Raw genomic sequence first — 19564 nt, 5'->3', positions numbered from 1 at the left:
ACCGGGCATTGGCGAGCTGCGACTCTCAGCGCCGCACTGACCTGTCACAAACGGGAGGGCCGCTGCAGCCTCTTTAGTGGTGCCATTGGGCCACCGAGACGGGGTGGGCCGGGCCAGCGGCCTGGCACCCGAGAAGGGGTGCCCGTCTGCATGTTGGCGGCCTGGCCACGAGCAGCCGCCATTGTCGGGCCGACAGAAAAAAGATGGCAGCCACAGCGCTACCATCTCCCCTTTAAGGGCAGCCGGAGTTCCCCAGCCACGGTTGCATCGTCGCTCGCCGACCTCTCATCCCGCGGGACAATTTCCCCCGAGGACCGCAAAGGGATCGGCGTGCGGCAATAAGGAATCAGCGCGCTAATTGTGGGGCACCGGCAGAGACTCGGTGTTAGGAGGCACTCCAGCCACCGTGCCTGAGTGAAAACTCATTAGCGCCTCCTGGAGACACCAACGGGCCTTTCTGAGAGGGGCAATTTCAGCCCCCGTGTATCCTTGTAGCGAGTGGAAGCTGCCCTTCATCTCCCAGATATGCAGCCCCAACACACCTCTTCTCTCTGCTGGCAGGTATTGTGGCATTGAATTACTTTCTGACGAAGGTTTAGACATATCCAACCCTCTCTTCAGATTCAACCTTTTTCAAAATCGAGAAATCGAGGTGTTGGACTAAGACCATAGTTCAGAACTCCACCCAGAATGATACAGAAGAGTGGTGTTCAGCCTCCCTCAGTACTACATTGGCGTGTCGGCCTAGAATTTGTGCTCAAGTCCCCAAACCATCTGACTGAGAGACTCCTTAAAGGCCTTTTCATGTGCTGAGCTCTGTGGAAAACCCAGGCAGCTGATTTAATGATGCACTTTGATCAGCTTCTGTAAGATGGTGCGAGGCAGTTCGTCAAAGGGACAGTCATGTAGAGTTGGGTCTCCTTCCCCTGGGGAACATCTGTTCCGTGTGTGTGTATATCTCTCTCTCTCTCTCTCTCTCTCTCCCCGCCCCTGGGGAACAGCTGTCCCGTATATCTCTCTCTCGTCCCTGGGAACAGCTGTCCCGCATATCTCTCTCCCATTGGAAACACTGGAGGTGTATGTGGAGCTGGTCCTCTACTGTGTCCCGAACTGTGGAGATTTGTGCTAACTGTGTGCGGCGTACTCAAAGGCCAGACGTGGGATCTGGAAAGAGCTGTGTTGTCGGTGAAAGGACAGTGAGAAAAGATAACCTTCATATCTGTCGACTGAGTGTGAGCAATTCAGCTTCAGATCTCTTTGGAAATAATGTTCTCCTTTATCAAAACCAGATGGAATCCAGCAGACCCTTGGTGGGGGGGGCTGCTCCAGGCTGTTTCATGTTCTAGTCAGCTGGATGTTTTGATGTGTGGAAACAGATTACCACGTTTAAGAGTCTCCAAACCAAAGTGTTGAGAGATCCACACAGGTAGATGGGCGAAGCTGTGTACACACTCTTCCCATAGGGGTGCACCTCACTTACCTAAGTCTAGCGAGTCAAAACTTAAGACACCCACATGGGTGCAGAGGACAACAGTTGAAAGTTAACCAGACCCTTCACCTGTGCACTAATCACTAGGCACTTCTCGTTGCTTGTCCCACTGGGATCACCTTACCAGATGGGGCAATTGCTTGCAGGGTTACCTGCTGCTCACTGAGAACCCCAGCCCCAAGTCTGTACCCCACCACCCAGATCCCAGTAATGAGCCAGGTTTGCTGGTTACACAGTGCCTGGAATAGTTCAGGTATCCGATTACTGCATCTGCCACATAGAATCATATCGCTACTGACCTTTCATCGCCAGCCATGCCATCTTGTAGCCAACTTGACCCCCAAGAGAAGCTGTGTACCTCTGTCCTTCTGGGGGATAGTCACTGGTTGGTCATTGACTCAGGCAAACTCACAGAGCAGGTGAGCGAGCAGGCAAAGCCGTGTGGAAGTGCTGTTGCTTTACTGATTGAGGAACGTTTGCTGGTTGTGATACCAGACTGGAGAGGGAGTCTTGGTCTCACTGGCTCCCAATACCACATCAAAGAAGCATTGAGAAGATTCTTTGGATTTTCATTTCCATCCATAAGAACATAAGAATGAGTAGGCCAAATGGCCCCTCGAGCCTGCTCCGCCATTCAATAAGATCATGGCTGATCATCGACCTCAACTACACTTTGCTACCCGATCTCCATATCCCTTGATTCCCCTACATTCCAAAAATGTATCTATCTCAGCCTTGAATATATTCAGAGACTCAGCATCCACAGCCTTCTGGGGCAGAGAATTCCAAAGATTCACAACCCTCTGAGTGAAAAAATTCCTCCTCATCTCTGTCTTCAATGGCCTACCCCTTAACCTGAGACCCTGGTTCTAAACATTCCAGCTGGGGGAAACAACCTCTCAGCATCTACTCTGTCAATCCCCTTCAGATTCTTGCATCCTGACTGACTGTTTTCTGTTAGTTAGCCAATCTTCTATCCATGCTGATATATTCCCCCCAACCCAGTGAACTTTTATCTTGTGCAGTAACATTTTATGTGGCACCTTATCAAATGCTTTTTGGAAATCCAAATACACGACATCTACTGGTTCCCCTTGAATCCACCCTGCTCGTTACATCCTCAAAGAACTCTAATAAATTTATCAAACATGATTTCCCTTTCATAAAATCATGCTGACTCTGCTTGATTGTATTATGAGTTTGTAAATGTCCTGCTACTACTCCCTTAATGGATTCCAGCATTTTCCCAATGATAGAGGTTAGGCTAACTGGTCTATAGTTTCCTGCTTTCTGTCTCCCTCCTTTCTTGAATAGGGGCGTTACATTTGTGGTTTTTCAATCCACTGGGACCTCTCCAGAATCCAGGGAATTTTGGTCGATTACAACCAATGCATCTATTATCTCTGCAGCCAATTTTTTTCGACTCTAGGATGGAGGCCACCAGGTTCAGGAGACTTGTCCGCTTTTAGTCCCACTAGTTTGCCAAATACCTTTTCTCTAGTGATAATGATTACTTTAAGTTCCTCCCCCCCTTTTGACCCTTGATTATCTATTATTATTGGGATGGTTTTAGTGCCTTCTACTGTGAAGACCCATACAAAATATTTGTTTGAAGTCTCTGCCATTTCCCTGTTCCCCATTATTAATTCCCCAGTCTCATCCTCTAAGGGACCAACGTTTACTTTAGCTACTCTCCCTTTTTATATACCTGTAGAAGCTCTTTCTGTCTGTATCTATATTTCTTGCTAGTTTACTCAAACTATTTTCTCCCTCTATTATTTTTTTAGTCATTCTTTGTTGGTTTCTAAAATATCCCAATCTTTTGGCCTGCTACTAATCTTCACAACACTGTAAGCCTTTTCTTTCAATTTGATACCATCTTCAACTTCCTTAGTTAGCCACGGATGGTTCATCCTTCTCGTAGAGTCTCACTGGAATATATCTTTGGTGAGAGTTATGAAATATCTCCTTAAATATCTGCCACTGCTTATCTACTATCTTACCCTTTAATCTATTTTCCCACTTTAGCCAACTCTGCCTTCATACCTTTGCGATCGTCCTCCTTGCAGTCCCTGCTCGCATCCACATAGGGCGCAAATGCCTCAAACCTCGACAAGTGCAAGGGCTGAGGCTCCTCTAGTGCTACCTCCTGGGTCCCCATACCTGCCTCACTCGTAGGCACACCTGACCACAGACCAAATTTGAAGTAATTAACAAAATATCCAGGTAACCCTCCCCCTCCCTAATGCATCGCATTGCCCAAAGCTCGGACTCCAGCTCACCAACTCTGAGCCGAAGGTCCTCGAGCTGCAGATACTGACTGCAAATGTGGTTGTCGTGGATCACACTGGTGTCCAGCAGTTCTCACATGCTGCAGCTGCATCACATCATCTGCCCCATTGTATTTTATTTAACATATATCTGCGATATGTGTGCGCACTAGGTCCATGCAACAGAGCAGGTCTCCAGGCGTCCTGGTTAACCCTTGCCACTGGACCAAGACCTCGCTCTGTCAAGCCAGTGTTGTGGCTGGTGTGCAATGGTCACCACACATTAGAAAATCCACGCACAGGCATCTTCCACCCCCTCAACTGGAGTTCAGGACTGGACCATCGGGTCCTTCATCGAAACATCTCTGAACTCATGTGGAAGCAAGTCATCCTCGTTTGAGGGACCGCCTATGATGATGGATGAGTTTATTTAACTAATTAGGTTTTCATTTTTTGAAATATCACGCAATTATCAATGTATAGTTTTTAAATCTACAATCACGGCGCTCAAATTAAACCAATGCCCTAGTTTAGAAAAAAAGAGAAATACTCACCAACCAATCACTTACCTGCTTTCCTGTGACCTCACACTTTGATTCCCCCTCACAGGTCCATCTGCTCCGCACCCAGCGAGCTCCTTTAATCCCCGCCTCCCCGACCCCGCTCTCCCCGCTGCTCTCAGGCTCTGCTCCTTTAACCCCTGACCCCGCTCTCCACACTGGTCTCGGGCTTCGGGCTCTCCTCCTTTAACCCCTGACCCCGCTCTCCCCGCTGCTCTTGGGCTCTCCTCCTTTAACCCCTGACCCCGCTGGTCTCTGGCCTCGGGCTCTCCTCCTTTAACCCCCGACCCCGCTCTCCCCGCTGCTCTCCGGCTCTGCTCCTTTAATCCCTGACCCCGCTCTCCCCGCTGCTCTCGGGCTCTGCTCCTTTAACCCCCGACCCCGCACTACCCGCTGGTCTCTGGCCTCGAGCTCTCCTCCTTTAACCCCCGACCCCGCTCTCCCCGCTGCTCTCCGGCTCTGCTCCTTTAATCCCTGACCCCGCTCTCCCCGCTGCTCTCGAGCTCTGCTCCTTTAACCCCCGTCCCCGCTCTCCCCGCTGGTCTCTGGCCTCGAGCTCTCCTCCTTTAACCCCTGACCCCGCTGCTCTCCGGCTCTGCTCCTTTAATCCCCGACCCCGCTCTCCCCGCTGCTCTCGAGCTCTGCTCCTTTAACCCCCGACCCCGCTGCTCTTGGGCTCTGCTCCTTTAACCCCCGACCCCGCTCTCCCCGCTCTCCCGCTGGTCTCTGGCCTCGGGCTCGCCTCCTTTAACCCCCGGCCCCGCTCTCCCGCTGGTCTCTGGCCTCGGGCTCGCCTCCTTTAACCCTCGACCCCGCTCTCCCCGCTGCTCTCGAGCTCTGCTCCTTTAACCCCCCCGACCCCGCTGCTCTCGGGCTCTGCTCCTTTAACCCCCGACCCCGCTCTCCCCGCTCTCCCGCTGGTCTCTGACCTCGGGCTCGCCTCCTTTAACCCCCGACCCCGCTCTCGCCACACAACAAATAACAACTGTAAATTAAAAAGAACCTTATCAAATCTAATTAAAATGTAATTCCCTGTTGTGATGATGCACTCCAGTCCCTCCGGGGCCCACCGGTAAGTTACCACCGCTGACTCTTTCATTACTGGCAAATGCCAATTAAAAGTCAACCAGGGGCACAAACAATAAAACCTATAAATGAATGAAAAAAAGTTTAAATGAACCGTAACAAGTTAAATTAAAATCCTCTTTGTGGTGGCGATGATGCACTCCAGTCCCTCCGGTGCACACCGGTCGTGGAAGGCCTCGAGCGTGCTCGCCACGTGCTCCATTTCCCGTCGCAAACGTAGCCGCGGAAGAACGGCTGGCAGTAGTTGCCACTGCTGACTCGGCTCCTTGCTCACAGTAATTAGCACCTATTCACAACGCTGACACCCGATTGACAGTTAACTGCTACTGACAGGCGGTTTCTATTAACTGCAGTTTTTAAAATTCTAAGTTAAATTCAAAATGTTAAACTAAATTCCACTTTACAGCCAGTACACACCCAGTTCTTACCAGAGACGTCCACTCTCTTCAAATTTCCAACTTTAACACTCTGTTTAGCAGCACTCCATTTAAGAGCACTCTGTGCAGATCATTCCTGCAGATCCATCGTGAGATACAGTAAGATATCCCACAAGTCCTTTCTTTGGACCATTTGTTTCTGCTCGATTTGGGTTCCCATGAGCCTTTGGCCCCTTCCCCACTCCCTTCCTGGCACATGTCTGGGTGAAGAGGAGAGGGAGGCCTATGGAGGTGTGCTAGGCACGGAGGCAGCAGGTGAGGTCTCTGTACCCACCCAGAGCTGCACAGGAGCTCACATTGGCAGGTAATTAATCCTGGAGAGGAGAGCAGAGGACCAATCATTTAAAAAAAAAGAAGGTTGCCTTTAATCCTGCTGCAACTGTACAGGGTATTAGTGAGGCCGCACCTGGAGTACTGCGTGCAGTTTTGGTCACCTTACTTAAGGAAGGATATACTAGCTTTGGAGGGAGTACAGAGACGATTCACTAGGTTGATTCCAGAGATGAGGGGGTTACCTTATGATGATAGATTGAGTAGACTGGGTCTTTACTCGTTGGAGTTCAGAAGGATGAGGGGTGATCTTATAGAAACATTTAAAATAATGAAAGGGATTGACAAGATAGAGGCAGAGAGGTTGTTTCCACTGGTCGGGGAGACTAGAACTAGGGGGCATAGCCTCAAAATCCGGGGGAGCCAATTTAAAACCGAGTTGAGAAGGAATTTCTTCTCCCAGAGGGTTGTGAATCTGTGGAATTCTCTGCCCAAGGAAGCAGTTGAGGCTAGCTCATTGAATGTATTCAAATCACAGATAGATAGATTTTTAACCAATAAGGGAATTAAAGGTTACGGGGAGCGGGCGGGTAAGTGGAGCTGAGTCCACGGCCAGATCAGCCATGATCTTGTTGAATGGCGGAGCAGGCTCGAGGGGCTAGATGGCCTACTCCTGTTCCTAATTCTTATGTTCTTATGTTCTTATTATGTTCTAATCAACGAGCGAGTTGTGTAATAACGCTTCACTAAATCTGACATTCAGTTTGTAAATGGTAGGCCATGTCTTTGGGTTTTCTTTTCAGATCAGCAAGCTGGAAATGCTGCAGTATTTGGCCACTTCCACTGTGGGCCTGTTGCCCTCCCAGATCCTCAACTCCTACCTGGGTAGCACAGTTAGGTCCTTGGAAGATGTGGTGAATCATCGAGGTGTAGAGGGCTACTTGGCCTTTGCATTACAGGTAACAGAATCTTTACAGCAACGGACAGAGCAAATTAACTCTGGAAAAAAGTGGGGGTGGGGTGGGTGGAAATCTGCCCGCCTTATTATGGTAAAATATAACCTGCTGCATTAAATTTGTTAACACTTTCCTGGCGCCATGCTCCTGCTCGCTCGCGCTCCATCCACAGTCGCTCACCTTCTCAGCCTGTCCATTTCAGTCCCTCCTACATCATCTTTTTTATCTCTTGTTTGGTATTCAGCTCTTCCTCTTGTAAAACATGGAGCTCTTTTACATGAGGCACACTTCAGAGCCACATGCTGTTGTTGGCAGTGATGATGGATTGGCGGGAGAGTGATTGCCCAGCTTCGGGGGGGAAGTGGGGACGGTGGGTTGGGGTTTGGTTAGGGATAACCTGAAAAGAGGGGAGAGATTGCAAGGGATAAAGTAAGAATAGATAAGCAGTTAAGATGAGCAACATTAAAAGATGTCGGATTTCCTCTTCCAACTTCCAAATGATATTCTGTGTGCAGTAAACTCAATGCTACTGAGACCTTGGAGGGTTAACCAGAATATACCTGCAAGTACGTGAGCATAAAATTATTGATGTCCATTAAAATTAATGGGAAAACTGCAATTACTACAAATAGAAAGTTGGCTCTCAGGTGGCCAAAGCAGAGGACACTAACTAACAATATACCAACATTGGATAGTCAAGGAGCTATAGCGGGGGGAGGAACTTAACACAATCACAATCACTAAGAAGGTGGTACTCAGTAAGATAACTAAAGGCGGATAAATCCCCTGGACCTAATGGCTTGCATCCTAGGGTCTTAAGAGAAGTAGCGGCAGGGATAGTGGATGCATTGGTTGTAATTTATCAAAATTCCCTGGATTCTGGGGAGGTCCCAGCAGATTGGAAAACTGCAAATGTAACGCCCCTATTTAAAAAAGGAGGCAGACAAAAAAACAGGAAACTAGACCAATTAGCCTAACATCTGTCATTGGGAAAATGTTGGAGTCCATTATTAAAGAAGCAGTAGCAGGACATTTGGAAAAACATAATTCAGGCAGGCAGAGTCAGCATGGATTTATGAAAGGGTAGTCATGTTTGATGAATTTTCTGGAATTCTTTGAGGATGTAACGAACAGGGTGGGTAAAGGGGAACCAGTGGATGTGGTGTATTTGGACATCCAGAAGGCATTTGACAAGGTTCCACATAAAAGGTTACTGCACAAGATAAAAGTATTTGATCTTCTCTGTACCTGTACCAATGCTTGCAATATGATTTTTTGTTGCATTATGGTCAAGAGTTTTCCCCGCCACACACTCCATTCCCTCACCACCAAATGGAGCCCCTCGCTGTACACCCCGTTTCAGACAGAAAAAGAACCGTTGCTGTCCTATTTGACCCGGAGATGAGCCCGTATAATCTCCCATCAAAAAGCCCGCCTACTTCCATCTCAGTAACATTGCCCGTCTCCACCCCTGCACTCGTCCATCTGCTACTGAAACCCGAAGCCATGCTTTTGTTACCACCAGACTAGACTATTCCAATGGTCTCCTGGCTAGCCTTCCATCTTCCCTCCTCTATAAACTTGAACTCATCCAAAACTCTGCGGCCTGTATTTCAACGGCACCGAGTCCCACTCATCCATTACCAATCTTCCCTCGAAGCCGCGTGGATGCGAGGTCCCACACAGGCTGCTCACTGATTGGGCCATGCACCAATTTAAAGGGACCGCGCACAAATAAAAATTTGAGGAAACATTGCTCATCACCCCTGTACTCGCTGACCTACATTAGCTCCCTGTCCATCAACACCTCCATTTAAAAATTCTTATCCTCATGTTTAAATCCTTCTATGGGCTCACCCCTCCTCGGGGCCAAAATTCAGCTCCCCAATAAGGCCCGTTAACGGCTGTTTGTGGCGGAGTCGAGCGGCCGCCGATTTCTGGTCAAATGGCCGCCGCAAGCTAAATTCAGCTGGGGGGGGGGGGGAGAGGTTCTGGCGGTCCCCACTTCCGCTCCGCCGTTGCCGACCGGCCGTGCGTGTGTCATCAGTGCGCACATCGCCGGGACCACCCACCTCCCACCACATTTTGCAAGCAAAATCTTTATTGCCGCCAAGCAGTACCCCCGCCAGTTTTTCTGTCGGTGCACCTTAAAAGCCAGCAAAGAACGACTAAAAAAATGATTAAGAAAGGGAAGATAGACTATGAAAGTAAACTAGCACAAAATATAAAAACAGATAGCAAGAGTTTCTATAGGTATATAAAAAGGAAAAGAGTGGCTAAAGTAAATGTTGGTCCCTTAAAGGATGAGACCGGAGAATTAGTAATGGGGAACATGAAGATGGCAGAAACTGAACAAATATTTTGTATCAGTCTTTACGGTAGAGGACACTAACAACATTCCAACAGTGGATAGTCAAGGGGCTATGGGGGAGGAACTTAACACAATCACAATCACTGAGGAGGTGGTACTCAGTAAGATAATGGGACTAAAGGCAGATAAATCCCCTGGACCTGATGGTTTGCATCCTAGGGTCTTAAGAGAAGTAGCGACAGGGATAGTGGATGCATTGTTTGTAATTTATCAAAATTCCCTGGATTCTGGGGCGGTCCCAGCAGATTGGAAAACTGCAAATGTAACCCTCTATTTAAAAAAAGGAGGCAGACAAAAAGCAGGAAACTATAGACCAGTTAGTCTAACATCTGTGGTTGGGAAAATGTTGGAGTCCATTATTAAAGAAGCAGTAGCAGGAGATTTGGAAAAGCATAATTCAGTCAGGCAGAATCAGCATGGATTTATGAAGGGGAAGTCATGTTTGACAAATTTGTTGGAATTCTTTGAGGATGTGGCAAACAGGGTAGATAAAGGGGAACCCGTGGATATGGTGTAATTGGACTTCCAGAAGGTATTTGACAAGGTGCCACATAAAAGGTTACTGCACAAGATAAAAGTTCACGGGTTGGGGGTAATATATTAGCATGGATAGAGGATTGGCTAACTAACAGAGAACAGAGAGTGGGGATAAATGGTTCATTCTCGGGTTGGCAATCAGTAACTAGTGGGGTGCCGCAGGGATCAGTGCTGGGACCCCAACTATTTACCATCTCTGTTAATGACTTGGAAGAAGGGACTGAATGTAACGTAGCCAAGATTGCTGATGATACAAAGAAGAGAGGAAAAGCAATGTGTGAGGAGGACACAAAAAATCTGCAAAAGGACATAGACAGGCTAAGTGAGTGGGCAAAAATTTGGCATATGGAGTATAATGTTGGAAAGTGTGAGGTTACGCACTTTGGCAGAAAAAAATCAAAGAGCAAGTTATTATTTAAATGGAGAAAAATTGCAGAGTGCTTGTGCATGAAACACAAAAGATTAGTATGCAGGTACAGCAAGTGATCAGGAAGGCCAATGGAATCTTGGCCTTTATTGCAAAGGGAATGGAGTATAAAAGCAAAGAAGTCTTGCTACCATTATACAGTGTATTGGTGAGGCCACACTTGGAATACTGCATGCAGTTTTGGTCTCCATATTAAGAAAGGATATACTTGCTTTGGAGGCAGTTCAGAGAAGGTTCACTGGGTTGATTCCAGAAATGAAGGGGTTGACTTATGAGGAAAGGTTGAGTAGGTTGGGCCTCTACTCATTGGAATTCAAAAGAATGAGAGGTGATCTTATCGAATCTAAGATTATGAGGGAGCTTGACAAGGTGGATGCAGAGAGGATGTTTCCACTGATGGGGGAGACTAGAACTAAGGGGCATAATCTTAGAATAAGGGGCCGCCCATTTAAAGTTGAGGTGAGGAGGAATTTCTTCTTTGAGGGTTGTAAATCTGTGGAATTCGCTGCCTCAGAGAGCTGTGGAAGCTGGGACATTGAATAAATTTAAGACAGAGATAGACAGTTTCTTAACCGATAAGGGGTTATGGGGCTATGGGGAAAGGGCACGGAAGTGGACCTGAGTCCATGATCGGATCAGCCATGATCATATTAAATGGCGGAGCAGGCTCGAGGAGCCATATGGCCTACTCCTGCTCCTATTTCTTATGTTCTTATTTGTCTGAGTGTCGATAAGAACATGATATGGTGCACCAAAAATAGAAAACGCTGGAAATACTCAGCAGGTCCGACAGTGTCTGTGGAGAGAGAAACAGAGTTAATGTTTAACTGTGGGAGTACCTTCACCACACCGACTGCAGCGGTTCAAGAAGGCTTCTCAAAGGTGACTAGGGATGGACAGTAAATGTTAGGCTTGCTCATGACACCCACATCCCAAGAATGAATTTTAAAAACTCATTTAAATATATGTACAAGTTTACACCATGGAAAACATGAAAGCCTGCAGTTCTCTTGGCTTACGGCCACTCACTGCAGCTAGTAGCTTGTCGCTTGGCTGGCAGACATTTAAAATGACAGTGCATGAATATTAATGGTGCAATTGTGTTCAGCTAGTAAAGCTGTGGGACTGATATGGGCTCAGTCGACCATTTTCAGCCCACGTCTTTGGCAGACTGCCTGTTCCATCCAAGCCTGCTTGGCCGAGGACTGTTAATTGTGCTGGAATTCACAGCTCTGCTTCACTTGCAGTCGATCAAATGTCCTCTGAAGGCGAGGCGGGGCCATCTGGGGTGAGGCCGGGCTATCCTACTGTGGCAGGATATTCTGTTAGGAGGCGAAGTTTCTATTGGATGAGAGAGTTATCCTATTAGGGAGCAGGGTTTTTCAGCACGCATACAGTGAGTGAAAGTACTCCGTCAAGTGGAACTGTTGGTCCTGTAGTTTTATTCCTGCAGTGACACAGTTGAAATCAGGAGATCAGGATGGGAGGGGGGGGGGGGGTCTCGCAGGTACAGACTGGGTGTCCCAGCACTCGGTGGACAGCATTCATCAGATGGCCCATAGGCCAGACACTGGGATTGTGGCCCTCAAGGAAATAAGTGTCCTCTGATAAAGGGTGAGTTTTCCACCTGGACCATTCATTGAGGTGATGGCATGTAACTCTGTCCTACCTTGATTTGTCATCAAGCACCAACGATGTTGTCTGTGGGGAGTGATGACCATTTTTAGTCTTCAGGTGAAGTGAGGTTAAAGGACAAGGTATCAGTCAGCCAAGATGTGTAGGCCTAATTCAGTCCCCATTTTAAAGTCATACACTGTCCTTAATCTCCATATAAATTCCTATGTCCACATTTAGAATGAAAACTGCATGTGTAAAACTTGGCATTGTAATTACACTTGCTCCAGTGGTGGGCGAGTGCCTCTATTGGGGGAGGGTGTCATTACACCGTGACTAGTTTATATAGGTTGTAACTATTATAAACGTGGACACAGCGATTCATCATGGCAGTGTGTGTGGGCCTAAGATTTTTAATATATTTCTAGATATGTTGCAATGGTCTCCGTTTGATATATTAATTGCAGCAGGATGCAGTATAATTTTAGATTGTCTCCATGAGATAAATGCCTTCTTCCTGCAGCTTCCTGGTGTTAAAGGTCGCCCTTGGCATTCCCCAATGGGCTTGTGGGTAAGAGGATCATCAAGTAGTCGGCCAAACGGGCTTCACCCCGGCCTGTGTTGGGTTAGAGTACCTGAGCTGGAGCTACTGTTGGAGTGCTCAGTGGCCTCAGCACCCCTGGGCGGAGGGAGCAGGAAAGTCATGGCTGATCACTGCACACTGACCCCTGCTGGGAATTGCGTGCACACAGAATTCAGTTGAAGGTGGGATTGGGTCGGGCTGCGATGCCCTCTGGTTGAATAGCCAGCTCTTATTTGTTATCCGGGCTTTCACATGAAGAGTGGCCGCTTTGTTGAGATACCAGAGGGGGGGTGTGGTAGGGGTGGTGGGGAGGTTGTGGGTGTGTCAAAGAATTGCGATAAACCCGTTTCTTAGAGATTAAGACCAGTGTAATTGGACAGGCGAGCCTAACGCAATGCCGAACGTCTTTTCACTGGGTTCCACACGGAACTGTTGTGCCTCTTTCTGTCCAGATCTGTATCAGCGTGGCCATGATGCTGTACTTCGTGCGGCGGGCACGGCAGGAACTGAACAGGACCATCCAGACACACGATGCCAACCAGCCAGAGGGGGAGGCTCTCCTGGACAGCGGCACAGACACACGCAGCACCACAAGGACGGACCTCCCCTCAGACAGGGACCTGGTGTGAGCAGCGAGGTCGCACGGGTCAGGCTGAAGCACGGAGGCCGGTGCTGGCTGGCTCAGGCCGAAGGCAAGGTGGCAGACGTTCCCACCGTGAGTGGGCATCAGTAGCACACCGCGCTACGTGACGTGGCGGACCGTGGGTTAATGACTGGACCCCGGGACTGAGACTGGGGAGTCGCTCGGTACTGTTGGGGCCATGATGGTGGGCAGCAAAAAAAAGGACAGCTCAAAATGCAGAATGTTGGGGTGCTTGCTAATTGTTTCAAGGGTGGTTTCTGGCTGACTGGTGCATGAGAGGACAAGTTACTGCACTCCTCCTGAAACATAAAGACATGGCTGTGTGGCCATTGCTCTCCTGGGCTGGGGTCCATGCCCAGTGTTACAGTCAGTGATAGAGCCTGCACTGTGCTTGGCCAATCAGAAGCTTCCCACGGGGTTTGGGGGGAGAGAACAAAGGATGCACTGACATTTACAGAATTTACTGCGAGGGGTGTGGGAATGCATGCAAGGTGTTGTTGGGGTGGGGAACTGTGTGACGCAGTGGGTTAGTTCCTTACCTTTTGGTCTCTAGGAAGTGGGGATGAATCTAGCCCAGACTGGTGCGATTAAAGTCTCCTCCACCCTACAGCTTGTCAGGAGTCCGAGGAAAGGAACTTGGGCTCTTAGCCCAGTTTCTTCTGGGCTCGAGCCCACGGCACTACTGTTTCACTAAAGTGGCAGTCTTGATCAGATAATCAATGTGGTTGGCATGGAAAATGGTGCATTAGGGGCCCCTTACCGGTATCTAACCCGTGCTGTACCTGCCCTGGGAGTGTTTGATGGGACAGTGTAGAGAGAGCTTTACACTGTATCTAACCCATGCTGTACCTGCCCTGGAAGTGTTTGATGGGACAGTGTCGAGGGAGCTTTACTCTGTACCAAAGCACTCCCATCCACCTAGTCCATACCTGGTTTCTAACCGCTCCAATTCAGACCTGGTTTCGAAGCACTCCCACTCATCCAGTGTCAGACATGATTTCTAACATGTTTAAGAATAGCTTCTCCCACACAATGAGTGTGTTGCAGTGCTGCTGACAGCAGCCAGAAAGTTGCTGCACTTGTTGGGGCAGCAGTAATGAAGGTTTAATGTACAGTAATGGGAGGCTGAATGTTGGCAGTACCTACTTGGGGCCATTCCCTCTCTGCTCCATCGTGCTGGGAGATGCTTTCTGTAGTACTTACCTGGGAGGACCACAGGCTTCAGTGAATGTGATTAAATATTTGCCAGAAAAATGTCTTTTGTAAAAGTGCCTTAATTTTTTCTGTTGATATTGAACATGAGCCCAGCGATGCATCCAGACAATCAAATAAATACCTTTTATACCTTGTGTCTCTCTGATTTAGCCCTATAACTGGTGGCAACTTGGTGAGTTCAGTGCTCTCTGGCCCAGTCTTTTATTTTTACCGAACACTGTGCCAGTAAAGAATCCTCAAATTGCTGAAGTCACGTTATTCCTATAGAACCACTGAGGTTTATAGCACAGAAGGCGACCATTCAGCCCATCGTGTCTGTGCCGGCTCTTTGTGGGGAGAAAGTGGAACATTGGGTTTAATTTAGCATTTTTGTTTTTTTCTCTGCTTTAAACATTGTCTTAAAAGATGCAGCGATCTCTGCTTTCCTTGCAGCAAAGCGCGCAGTGCTCCAACCACCCTGTGCAAGGAACTTCACCTCCCCAATAGTCTGATTAAATAGGGAATCAGAATAACTTGCTAACTGTAAAAATCTCAGTTAAGTCTTCTCTTGGCCTGCTCTGTTACCGTGTAAATAGTCCCAGTCGCTCAAGGCTCTCCTAACCCTAGTTTCCCAGCCCTCTCATCATCCTGCCTGCTGCCCATGGCCTCGCCCCACCCTATGTAACCTCCTCCAGCCCAACTCCGAGATTTCTGTGTTCTTCCAATTCTAGCTACTTCCATCATCCCTTAGCATTCTGTGCTGTAAGGAGAACAATCTCAGTCGCTGCACATCACTGAAGTCCCTCATCCCTGATATTTTAATTCCCTGCGATAACTCACACGGAGGAGGTGCAGCTTTCAGAACAGCAGCAATAGTGAAGTCCCACACACACCATGAATTGAACAGTGACGTTGTTGGGTCAACATACAGCCACCAAACAGACCTCCCTTTAAAGAACGGGGACCAGTATGGCTGAAGGTGGTGACATTGCAGCATAGGTTTAACTTCATGGGGAAAGGATTCCACTTATCAATTCTTGAGGCTTTAATGAGGGGATTGGATCAGGTAGACTGAAGAAAGGAACTTGCATTTATGTTGCACCTTCCACAACCTCAGAACATCCCAAAGTGCTGTACAGCCACTTTTTAAAAAGTTAGGACCACTCCTGTCCCTCCCGGCTTCAGTCAGGTGAGTATAGAGAGGGGGGCTAGGTGGGAGCTAGGGCTCTGCGTGGGAGGGAGACAGGAGGGGAATGAGTGGAGTGGGTGTCCGGGTGGGAACCAGGTAGGGTGTTGGGATGGGTGGGAGCCGGGCAGGGTGTCGGGGTGGGAGGAGGGCTGGGTGGGGGTCCGGTTGGGAAATAGGCAAGGGCTCGGGTGGGAGGAGGTATGGGTGGGAGCTGGTCTGGGGACTGGTATATGGGGGGGGGGGGGAGACTGGTATATGGGGGGGGGGGGTCTGGGTGGGAGGGGGACTGGACGGGGGGGGGGGTCTGGGTGGGAGGGGGACTGGACGGGGGGGGGTCTGGGTGGGATGGGAAGCTCTGGGTGGGAGCCGGTCGGGGGGCTGGGTGAGATGGGGACGGGACAGGTGGGCCTTGCTGCCGGTTACCACCATGCTGCACTGATCGAGTTCAGCATGTGGCGTGTGAAGCCCTGGGGCGAATGGAGACTGGTATCCCATCTCCCAGGAAGGGCAGGACCATCATTTAAAGAAATAATTCTGGGCTTTGAATGTTCCTGAGGTGCTCTCCTGTCACTGGAGCCTCTACCTTCACCAATAGGGCAGCCGGCGCATTTCCTGCCTGCCATATTGGGAGCATAATAGGCCATTTAGTGCCCCAAAAATTCAATTCAGTTTTAATCTGCCCACGTTACATGTTGGTTGTGCAGGTTTACTCTTTAACCACCTTACTTAACCATTAACCTGCTAGTGCAGTGTGGCCTTGTATATAATCCACCAACCCCATCGTTCCAGCTGTGGCCTGCTGCGTTTGGTGCAGTTACAACGTGGAAAGCTGGAGAAGGAATTCAATGAAAATGAATGGGGCTGGCTTGTGGGCTGCACTCTCATTCCATGTTGAAGGTTCAGTGGGTTTGATGAAAGGTCTGAAATTAGTGTATTCGGATATCTCCATTGTATCTAGTGCGGATTAGGCAATGGATCGTCTCCCTGATTAGGAAGCTGTCTTCAGTAGATGGCACTAGACAACCAATTAAGTGTTCATTGAAGAGTTTCAGCGCTGGAGGAAAAGAATCACATATCGCCAGCTCTCATTTATAGACACGGTAGGGAAGATCTTAACCGCGGTGTTATGTTATGATAGTGGCCAGCCTCCCCTGTTCCACCCTCCATAAACTTCAGCTCATCCAAACTTCAGCTGTCATATACTTGTACCGAGTTCCGTTCTCCCATCGCTCTGTGCTCGCTGACCCACATTGACTTCCTGTCCGGCAACACCTCATTTAGAATTCACATCCTTGTGTTCAAGTCCCTCCACTGCCTCGCCACCTTCCTATCACTGTAGCCTCCTCCCACATCAGGGGGCGGAAGCGACTATCACATAAGGGGTGCTGCGCACTTGATGTCACAATCAATGGGCCGCTAGAGACCTAGGCGGTAAGCGTGAGCACCAGCATAAAACTGCCAGGGAAGTTCGTGCGTGTCGCTGAATTCGCCACGCTCGGTCGGTAACTTCCTCGTGCCCTGTTACCGCCCCCTGCAGGCGCTCATGGGAGGCGCAAAGCAGCCAAATTTTTCCCCCAGAGAATTCCAATGGCACATCCCATTCCCATTGTGTAGAATTCCAATTTCACACCCGTCCGAATTTCTTTTCCAGGCAGATGGGTTTAATAGTTCATCCGAAAGATGGCACATCCGACAGTGCAACACCCCCTCAGTACTGCACACAAGTCTTGGCCTAGATTAGGTGCTCAAGTCCATATTGGGGTTGAGTCCCTAACCTTGTGGCTCAGAGGCGAGAGAGCAACCCACTGAGCCAGACTGACGCTAAGGTTTTGCTCAATCTCCATCTGAAATATTTTGTACCCTCTGGTCACTCCATCACAGGCAGAATATCACTGTCCACTGAATCAGGGCTAACAAAGATGGTCCTGGGAATTGTAAATTATGAGGGAACATTAAGAAAGTTGAACTGATTTTTCATGGCATGCAGGAGGCTTCACAGCGACCTCATTAAACTTTGAAGATTATGAAGAAAATTGGCCAAAGTTTTCCAGGCAAATTATTTACCATGGTAAAGGGATTAAATTCTAGGGGATGCCGGTTAAATGAAAAGAAGTTAGGGGTAAGGAAATCAGAAGGGGATGAATTTTATCCTGGAAAAGATAATGGAGCTGTGGACTAGGTTATGTGTGAAAGACATTGAAAGTCTGATCAATCAGCAGCCCATCCACCACCTTAAACATTCACTCCCTCCACCACCGGGGCTGCAGTGTGTACCGTCTACAAGATGCACTGCGGCCACTCACCAAGGCTTCTTCGGCAGCACCTCCCAAACCCGCGACCTCTACCCCATAGAAGGAAAGGACAAGGGCAGCAGACGCATGGGAACACCATCACCAGCAAGTTCCCCTCCTAGTTACACACCATCCTGATTTGGAAATATATCCTGGAATTTAAAGCCACCCACTAGTTACTGAATTTATTGAATCCAATTTCTATTGCCATGCTGAGACTTGAACTCCCAGCAGCTCTGGATTTCTGACACATTACCCTACCCACTCGGCTCCTAGAATCAGACAAGGTTACAGCATAGAAAGAGGCCATTCGGCCCGTCGAGCCCGTGCAGGCTCTCTGCAAGAGCACCTCAGCCAGTCCCACTCCCCTGCCCTTTCCCCGTAGCCCTGCAGTTTTTTTTCCTTCAGGTACTTATCCAACTCCCTTTTGAAAGTCACGATTGAGTCTGTCTCCACCACCCTCTCAGGCCGTGCATTCCAGATCCTGACCACCTCGCTGTATAAAAAAGTTTTTTCTCATGTCGCCTTTGGTTCTTCTGCCAATCACCTTAAATCTGTGTCCTCTGGTTCTTGACCCTTCCACCAATGGGAACAGTTTCTCTCGATCTACTCTGTCCAGACTCCTCATGATTTTGAACACCTCGATCAAATCTCCTCTTAACCTTCTCTGCTCTAAGGAGAACAACCCCAGCTTCTCCAGTCTATCCACATAACTGAAGTCCCTCATCCCTGGTACCATTCTCGTAAATCTTTTCTGCACCCTCTCTAAGGCCTTCACATCCTTCCTAAAGTGCGGTGCCCAGAATTGGTCACAATACTCCAGTTGAGGTTGGACCAGTGTTTTATATAAATGTTCATCATAACTTCCTTGTTTTTGTGATATTTTGTAATATAGTTCCATCTAATGGACTACTGCTCCACTTAGTGGATTGCTGTGGTAATTCAGCCATTGCTGAAAATGCAATAAAGACATCAGGTGACAGGTCACCTGACAAGTTCCTAAGTTAACAGCCATCTTGTGAAGTCTTGTGTGTTTGTGAGGCCATAAAGAATATATCACACTCTATGCCTCTATTTATGAAGCCCAGGATCCCGTATGCTTGTTTAACTGCTTTCTCAACCTGCCCTGCCACCTTCAGCGATTTGTGCCCATATACCCACAGGCCTATCTATTCATGGATCCACTTTAGAATTGTATCCTTTAGTTTGTATTGTCTCGCCTCATTCTTCCTCCCAAAATGTATCATTTTGCACTTCACAAACTTTGTCTTATAATGATCCTGTGAAGCACCTTGGGACATTTTACTACGCTAATGGAGCTATATAAATACAAGTTGTTGTTGTTTTCTGCGTTAAATTTCATCTGCCATGTGCCCGCCCATTTCACCAGCCTGTCTATGTCGTCCTGAAGTCTATCACTATCCTTCTCACTGTTCACTATACTTCCAAGTTTTGTGTCATCTGCAAATTTTGAAATTGTGCCCTGTACACTCAAGTCCAAGTCATTAGTATTTTTCAAGAAAAGCAGTGGTCCCAGTACCGAGCCATGGGGAACACCACTGTATACCTTCCTCCAGTCCGATAAATAACAGTTCACCACTACTCTCTGTTTCCTGTCACTTCGCCAATTCCGTATCCATGCTGCCC

The 19564-nt window shown here is 48.4% G+C and overlaps 1 protein-coding gene across 2 annotated transcripts in view; it reads left to right on the top strand.

Moving 5' to 3' along the window:
• The window catches only part of LOC139278044 (transmembrane protein 64-like), a 37937-nt gene extending 23345 nt beyond the window's left edge, over window positions 1–14592 (top strand). The window contains exons 2-3 of one of the 2 annotated variants that reach the window (XM_070896708.1): window positions 6916–7071; window positions 13053–14592. In XM_070896708.1, coding sequence (XP_070752809.1) covers window positions 6916–7071; window positions 13053–13229 — 333 coding nt within the window. In that variant the 3' untranslated portion in view covers window positions 13230–14592. The remainder of the gene's footprint in view (window positions 1–6915; window positions 7072–13052) is intronic. The other variant, XM_070896709.1, reaches the window with a different exon arrangement.
• Window positions 14593–19564: the final 4972 nt, after the last annotated feature.

This window comes from Pristiophorus japonicus, chromosome 13 (genome assembly GCF_044704955.1).
Source record: "Pristiophorus japonicus isolate sPriJap1 chromosome 13, sPriJap1.hap1, whole genome shotgun sequence".
Taxonomy (NCBI): Eukaryota; Metazoa; Chordata; class Chondrichthyes; family Pristiophoridae; genus Pristiophorus; species Pristiophorus japonicus.
Note: the sequence above shows the minus strand (reverse complement) of the source record. Positions and strands in the feature narration are given on the sequence as shown.